Below are 8,852 nucleotides of genomic sequence, written 5' to 3' on the forward strand. Positions count from 1 at the left end.
CAGAACAAGATAGCCGCTTTTTTAGCTTTGTGCTTAACTTCAAATCAACCCCTCCTAAGTAATAAAAATCTTTCCAGGCCCTTCCAGTCAAACCAATATATATTTGAGCCCCCCCCCCCATATATTAGTTTAAAGTATTTAAAACATTTTCCAAGTTGTACATATAACAACAAATGTCCTTGAATTTATCGGGTTAAAAGTGTCATAATTTATTTCGTGTTTTTAAATACAATTTTACAGTCAGTTTTATTAAAAAAATATAATAAAAGATAAACAAGTGAAAGATGTTAAACGATCCTATTAGATATTTCTTGTACGTTTGTTTGTTTGTTTTGAAGTTATGTACAAAGCTACACGATGGGCTATCTGTGTTCTGCCCACCACGGATATCGAAACCCGGTTTCTAGCTTTGTAAATCCGCAGACATACCGCTGTGCCACTGGGGGGGGGGGGCAATATTTCTTGTAACTGAAGTTTTTAGTCTTCTGCGTCATTAATTTCTCTCTCCCTCCAATATCAGTAAAATCAAAGTATTTCATTAATGTGTGTTTCCATTATCAGTTACTTTACATATTAGAATTTCCTATCAATAAATGTTGAATATAATTGCATTTTATATGGTGTATTTATATATTTCACATTATTAGATTTCGACATGACGCTTTTAACGTTTCCTTTTAATAACAGCTCAATTAAGGTGCATTTTCTACTATATACTATTTCATATGATTAGATTGAACATTACTTTAACTTGAAAGAAGCAAAAAATTATGTTTTCAATTTCACTATACATTGTTAATATTAATATGTATTGTGGTTGTTATGATATGTTTGTGAGTGAAATTATGACGTTGATATTGTGGAGCTTCTTACACTGTCATTATATTAAATAGATACGCTGGTTGAATCTTTATTATCCCTAGTATTGATATAAATGAAAACAATTTTCTTCTAAACATCCGATTTGTTACTATCACGGGCGCCGGTTGGTAGAGATATGAGTTCGAATCTGTGCGATACCACAAAATGTCCCTCTCACTTCAAGCTGCGGGTGTGCTATAAGAGTGATAGTCAATCCCGTTAGCGTGGATGGTAGAGTGCTGCTAACTGGTTGTCTTCCTTCTAGTTAGTAGTTCAAAATTATGAATGGCGGCAGATAGCGTTAGTATTTTTGCCATAAATACAAATAAGTATTAAACAAATTCAAGCCCACGTGAAGACGTTGGCTCAGAAGCCTGCCTTCCGCTCACTACAAGTAGCGACGACAGTCGATGCAAAATTAAGGATTGCCTGATGTAAACAAAAATCAAATGGACTCAGGTGACAATATTAAGGTTAGATTTTATAATATACTGACAGTTAAGAGGAGATTATGGCAATCGCTAATCCTATAAATGACGACTAATCAAACGAAGATGATAATGAAGTGTCAGTTGCAAACAAAATTAACAATACTGACATATCAGCTACTTCTCAGTAATGTTTCATTAACACTGAGGATTACATACGTTAAATTTGTGTAGCCTTATTTGAAATATGTCCATAAGCTTCATGTAACGCACATGACATTCTGATCTAGTATACCCGATATTCAAATATAAAATGTGTGCTTATTGATTAGCATTTTAAGGTACACAATGATGTAATATAGTCAGTTTTTATTCAGATTTTTTGTAGATATGTTCATCTGTAGTGTTGTATCAATAATCAGGAATAACATTTATTTGAACCAGATCAACTTTTGATTTAACTTTTGTTCTTGTCTTTATGGTGCATATTTCTGTAATAAACAAAATAGTAAACTGTAATAGTAGTGAGGTTTTCTTTCCATTAAAAAAAAAAGAAGAAAAGAATAGTTCAAGGCCTCCAGAAGTTACGTTGAAACGTTTTGAGGCCCTCCCTATTTACTATCAACCACCGAAAAAAATTAGCAGTTGTTACCCAAATAAAATATTCATAGAGGGCGTTGTGCTTCTACAAGAAAGAAAAGATAAGATCATTCGTATACAAACTTACTTTTCGAAACAGTGAAAAACAAACAACAAAAAACGTTTTAAGGAGATTGTAAGCCTTATGGGTGTTATTAAGTTAAATAATTAGGGCCACTAATAGAAATAAAGAAACATTCATAATCTGGTGGGTGTTGGTTAAGGGTTAAGGTTAAGTTTCTTTAGGGTTAAGTTCGCACTTCACGAAGGAAGATCTGGCTTCCTAAAAGGTTCTCATTATCAAATTTCTTTTATTGCAATTTTTCTCTGGTTTTCTTTTTTTAATCCTACAAAATTTTTCATAAATCGCCTAGAGAATAAATAACAAAATAAAGTTGAAGAACTAGAGATAACTCAGGCTTGTGTTTTAAAACATTTATTCAAGTTGTTCATAACTATCTTCAATTATTTACCACAAATGAAATTTCCGGGACCATACTGTAGCTGTTCATAGCAATTGTGTAGATTTTCTTATATACAGATTGCTTTTCCTAAATTTTTATCCACACCACTTTGTCCAGTGTCCAACTATTCACGGATAACGATTCTAACCGTCAGTTCTGTCCTCAGAAAATCCACCGACTTGACAAAGTGACTGATGAATCCAGCTACAAAAACTACTAGACAAGAGCAGTATACCACAATTGAAGGATAACAGAACTCTGACAAATACACTATTTATCACAATTTACAACAAATATACTTACGGCAACATTTTCTTACAGGTAAAAATAAGAACATGCTATTTTTACTTTCTGAAATTAAAAATTAAACACATATTTCACAATATATAGGGAAAGGGGTCATCTGCAAATATCGAAACGTTCACAATATACATAGGTAATGATAGGGATCACTTGTTGGGCTAAGCTCATCATCTTGTGACTTACATCTTTCGTAAACTGGACTTACAGAACGCTACTCTCTAATAAATAATTTACTTAATTATTTTCTTCACAACCTGAGTAAAAAAAATTAAATAGTTTGTTTCATCCTTTTTGTTACAGCTGTGTTCACGTCTTTTGTGGGTAGAGTGACATTAATAATATGCTTTGTTGTTTTTATAAGCTTAGAGTTTTTTATTATTTTGTATGGAAAGCAATGTGCTGTTGTAAAGGTAAGGTACAATACATACTATATTGTTTATATATATAAGAAATTTTTTTATATATCATAATGTTTAATTTTTTTTGCTACTGAATAGCTGGTAAATAACTCATTTTTCTTTTCTAAATGAATTTTATTTTCCAGTTCAGCTCATCTGAAAGTAAGACTAATTTGTTGTTTACGTTTCGGAAGCGAAAGAGGGAAAAAAAAAACTCAAGAAAAATATTTGGTTTGGACGCTTGAGAAGACATTGATAGCTGTTCAAAAGTATAAGTATTACTTCTTGAATTTGTAAATGAGCACGTAATTCACATCGTTTCCTTTCTTATAAAATATCAATACGCGCCTTTTTAAAGTCCAAGACGCAAGCAGACTTCAATGATTCCTTTAATCATTTTTTCTCCAGTATCTGATATTTATTTAACAAACGAACGCATGAAACTGCCAGGAACCATCTCGAAAATTTCCCATGATGCCTCAAATGAGCGATACCCTTCTCAGACATATTCCTGTCCTTTTGTTTAATTCATTTACTTTTTGGTTTAGGAGTTAATTTTCGTGAACATTTTGTTGAGTACTTGCTTCACCTGTTGGGCCGAGCTTCGTCGTCTTCTCATGCTGTTTACCATTCTTCTCCGTACTACATCCCGATGTAGCTCCTTGAAGGATTCGTCGACAGCCTCGCCTCCGTCACAGGCACTGCATTCGAAGAAACAACACGACAGATCAACGGCAAGCTGCTCGGCTTCTTCCTGCCCGACCTTACGCTCGTGTGTGAGGTCGTTCTTGTTACCGACTAGCACGCAAGAGAAGTTTTGTGTTTTTTTTACAGAAGCTATATGCTGATGCAGATTGACAATATCCTCGAAACTCTCCCTGTCGGTCGTGCTGTACACGAGTAGAAAGCCTTCTCCCCAGTTGATGTTGCCCTCTTGGTGGATACTTTCTCCCTACGTGATGTAGCAAAGAAAACGAACTTAAACTATACACAAGTGATACACATGTTCGTGTGCTCACATGAACAAGAAGTATATTGTCAATTAGATTCTCGACTCTTCAAAATATTAAGATTTTTATAGAACATTTTATCTGCTCTGATATCATGCCACAAACATTTAAAAACTATTACGCTAGCGATAACTGTTAATGATTATACCGAATCTTAATAGGGTAATATCACTAACATTAACAATTCACGAATGAACAGCTCTTATGAATGCAAGAAATGCTTAACTAATAACATGAATTACTCAGTAAAATTGTAATTATCTTTCAGTAAAACAATGTTACGTTATAAACCCTAGTAAGCTGAGTTGGTATATTTTAAAACTGTTCACAGTTTTTTTTTTTTGGTTTCTAAGACAACAACATCCCAAGCTTATCAACAATCTAACGCTTATGTTTATCCGCAAAGAGCCACGGGCGTGTTGGTTTTTGAGAAACGGGGAATACGATCGCCGGTTTTAACGGTTCTCTGACTTGAGTGGAGGAAGATAGAAAGAAGGATACAGACTCACTGAAGCAGAAAGAACCTTTGCTGTTCTTAAACTGCCGCCCTTTACACGCTTGTATTTCAGTTTTACTTGTGTATAGTTTATTCAAGCATGCAGTAGAATTGAAAGCTGTCAGCCAGATACTGATATCCGGAAGTATGGTTGACAAGAAGTGTTGTGGTAACATAGAGACGAATGCTGAAAGACGAGAGTGTTTCAATTTCTGTCGCAAAGGGGGTGTCGCTATAGAAATGTCAAGAAGGTCATATGAAAAACATTGTGGCTAGGCAACATAGTTTTTAGAACCTGATTGTGTTAAAGCTTAAGTTCAGGAATTCAACTGTTCACTTAAGACAGCATTTTTGTTTTGGAAGTTTTGTAATGTTCTATGTAATAAAACAGGGAAAACAAGCACTAAGCCGCTACAGTAATTATGAAGTATAAGTACAGAGACATAGTCTCTAAAGCGACATAGCTAAAGTATACCTTTGTTGTATAAAACTAACAAATTTCATTCAAAAAAATGTTTTTTTTAAGATGTAAGAGTAGCCAATGCCTGACATGGCCAGGTGGTTAGGGCGCTCGACTCACAATCTAATTTAGCAGTGTAAGACTAGAGGGAAGGCAACTATTCATCACCAGCCCACCGCCAACTCTTGGGCTACTCTTTTACCAACGAATAGTGGGATTGACCGTCACATTATACCGCCCCCATGGCTTAAAGGGCGAGCATGTTTGGTGTAACGGGATTCGAACGCGCGACCCTTAGGTTGCGAGTCGAGCGCCCTAACCACCTGGCCATGCCGGGCACACATGCATTACAGATTTCCAAACTGTGATATCACATTTAACCAATAACAAACGAATAACATTTTTAATACTTACCTTACCAGCGGTGTCTAAAATCTCCATACTGACGTTTTCATCGTCCACCATTGTTGTATGTCGGTAAGTACATTCTGGAACAAACAAAATTAAAAAAAATATTTTTTTGCTCACATTTCTCTTCAGGTGAAAAGTATAAAGAAAATTAAAGTTTGCTTCACAATCAAACATATTATTACTTATCATAGTCAATCACTTAAATAGAAGAATAGAGAACCAGTTGGAATAAAGTTTACGTTGACTGGAGGATACAGTTTGGAGAATTAAATCTATTTGTATAGCGAATAACGCATATCCTTGACTGTATGAAAATAATTTATTTGTTTTATTAGTTAATTAATTGATTTTTTTAAAAACTCAAGTAAGTTTATTTGTCTCAGAATTTCGCGCAAGCTGCATCAGGGCTACGTATGAATAGCCATCCCTAATTTTAAACTCATAGACTAGAGGGAAGGGAAGAAGTCAATAGCACCCACCGTTAACTTTTGTTCGATCGAATAGTGGGAATTAACGTAACTTATATAGCGCAATTACTCCCAAAATTGAGGAGTGCGTTTTTGCGATAAGGGGTCTCGAGCCTCGAATCTTTTGATTCACAATCTGGGCAAGTTAACCACTAAACCACGCTTGGGTCTACCATTTGAAAAACCTTTTCTTAAAGCTTTTTTTAAAAACCAGACCTTGCTGTGATTATATAAACAGTTACACCAGCTATTTATATTATTCCACATTTTTGAAGGCCAGCAAATGTCAAAGGTCAAAATCTAATCTTATTTCAGTACTATACTTGAGTATCACACGTTACAAAAATAGGCCTGGATTTTCAGCCTTAAATGAAATAAAGCTTAGATTTGAACGAGTACTCTCCGCTACCAGTAAAACGACTGTACTCAATTACAGAACTCTTGTGTTTTCATCTTACTTGGCTTGATAACGTCTGAAGCTGTAGAGAAATGAACCAGCAAAAGTTGCAAAAGTGTAGTAGTCTTTCTTTCTTATTTGATGGAGCTAAGATCTTAAAACATGGTAAAGATACGTTAACTGTAAAGTTGGTTAGGGTAATGCAACAGTCAAAGTCAACGATCACCTAAATCAGCTATGTTGCTACTAAATTGTCATTAACCGTTTGGTGTGTCCTGATCAGAAATGTCAGTGTTAGTTAAGTCAAAACACATCGTGCTTAAGGAGCTATTCTATGATTAATTAATCAGTTGGTAAAAATTGAAAGCTGTTTGACGGAAATCCTGGAGTAAACGTTCAGTTCTATGGAGAGAATAAAATTAATTTAAAGGTCCTCTTATAAAAATATCACATGTATGAGACTCTTACTATTAAATATTCTTGGCTACTACAAAGGTTTATAGTCAAGTTTGAGCAGGAGGAATGCTACATTTTGAAGAGCTTTAATAGTCACCTTATATAGTCATCTCTACTAATATTTCTTACCTTGGGGGAGGAATGCTACATTTTGAAGAGCTTTAATAGTCACCTTATATAGTCATCTCTATTAATATTTCTTACCTTTGGGAGGAATGCTACATTTTGAAGAGCTTTAATAGTCACCTTATATAGTCATCTCTACTAATATTTCTTACCTTGGGGGAGGAATGCTACATTTTGAAGAGCTTTAATAGTCACCTTATATAGTCATCTCTACTAATATTTCTTACCTTGGGTTCATGGTAAAAACGTAGAGTAGAAAAATAATTAATGGGAAACCCCTTATTTGAGACAGTTTGATTTTTAACTCAATTTCCACTTACTTTCTTGAAAATCAAGTTTGCCCCTCCAGTGGCTCAGCGGTATGTCTGTGGACTTACAACGCTGATAGCCCTTTGTGTAGCTTTGTGCTTAATTACAAACATATAAAGCTTTTCTACCGACACATGGAAAAGTGATCGGACTTGAACATGGGCATATGGTTCTCAGACACTAGAAATTTAATACGTAGATCATCTGGTCACTGCTTACGGAATATTTTAAAACAGTGATTGTATATGTATTAGATAACCACTGGCACAAGTCATTCTACTGCTGGGTCCACATTTTCGTAAAAATACTACACAAATTCAGACAACCTTTCAGCTATACGCTGGAATATTGTATTATTAATAGGAAGAGAGATTACAAAAACAGCGAAGAACGCTTTTAAAGCTCTCAAATTACCGTGATAGTGTTATCTTATTTTTCACCTAAACATAGTACTCGTAACAGCTGTACTTTTTAAGCATGGCATGTTTGGCACCTGTTTCAGACGCCTAAAAATACGTTGATGCTGGATGACTGTAGCGATTTTCTCACCTGAGTTACTATTTTGAGATCATTTACCCTTTCACTGAAACATCTGTGTTTCAGATACAATCAGGAAGTTTTTTTCAGGAATCTTTGAAAACATGCCCTATCACGATATGCTCTTAATTTTGATTTGAAGCTAACTAACTCATAAGGATAATGTCCAGGACATTCTACAGAGGCATACTAAAGAGTAAGAATCGTTTCCAGGACATTGTATAGAGGCATAACAAACAGTAAGAATCGTTTTCAGGACATTGTATAGAGACATAACAAACAGTAACAATCGTTTCTGGGGTATTGTATAGAGGAATAACAAACAATAGGGATCGTTTCCGGGGTATTGTATAGAGGCATAACAAACAATAGGGATCGTTTCCGGGGTACTTTATATAGACATAACAAACAGAGTATTGTATCGAGGCATAACAAACAATAGGGATCGTTTCCGGGGTATTGTATAGAGGCATAACAAACAATAGGGATCGTTTCCGGGGTACTTTATATAGACATAACAAACAGAGTATTGTATCGAGGCATAACAAACAGTAAGAATCGTTTCCAGGACATTGAATAGGGGCATAACAAACAATAGGGATCGTTTCCGGGGTATTGTATAGAGGCATAACAAACAATAGGGATCATTTCCGTGGTACTGTATAGAGACATAACAAACAGGGTTTTGTACAGAGGTATAACAAACAGCTTTTTGATTTAAAACCGAGAAAAATAACTGGCTTACATCGAATACAACGGATAAACGAATTTGCGAGAACACGAAGAAGTATATAACAACGGATGAGGATTCTTAACGAACTAATTACCAACGAATTCATGAAAAATGCGATCATAAAGTTTTATATCAAAATAAACTATAAAAGTAGAGAAAACATTGAACAAGAAGATCGACGGTATTTCGGTATACCGTAGTTTGTGTGTTGTGGAGGATAATATATTACTTGTGCCGTATTTCGGTACACAGTAGTTTGTGTGTTGTGTAGGATAATATATTACTTGTGCCGTATTTCGGTATACAGTAGTTTGTGTGTTGTGTAGGATAATATATTACTTGGATAATGTTCTCCAT

The 8,852-nt window shown here is 34.9% G+C and overlaps 1 protein-coding gene across 4 annotated transcripts in view; it reads right to left on the minus strand.

Moving 5' to 3' along the window:
• LOC106462220 (ras-related and estrogen-regulated growth inhibitor-like) overlaps window positions 1-8,852 on the minus strand; it is a 106,368-nt gene that overhangs the window by 32,685 nt on the left and 64,831 nt on the right. For 2 of the 4 annotated variants that reach the window (XM_013922119.2, XM_022389418.1), the window contains 2 exons: window positions 5,474-5,547; window positions 2,352-4,045 (listed from right to left, as the gene is read on the minus strand). In XM_013922119.2, the coding sequence (XP_013777573.1) occupies window positions 3,638-4,045; window positions 5,474-5,547 (482 nt within the window). In that variant the 3' untranslated portion in view covers window positions 2,352-3,637. Of the gene's footprint in view, window positions 1-2,351; window positions 4,046-5,473; window positions 5,548-8,852 lie in introns of those variants that run through there. The other 2 variants (XR_002611188.1, XM_022389419.1) reach the window with 2 other exon arrangements.

This window comes from Limulus polyphemus, unplaced genomic scaffold (genome assembly GCF_000517525.1).
Source record: "Limulus polyphemus unplaced genomic scaffold, Limulus_polyphemus-2.1.2 Scaffold1120, whole genome shotgun sequence".
In the NCBI taxonomy this organism is placed as follows: Eukaryota; Metazoa; Arthropoda; class Merostomata; order Xiphosura; family Limulidae; genus Limulus; species Limulus polyphemus.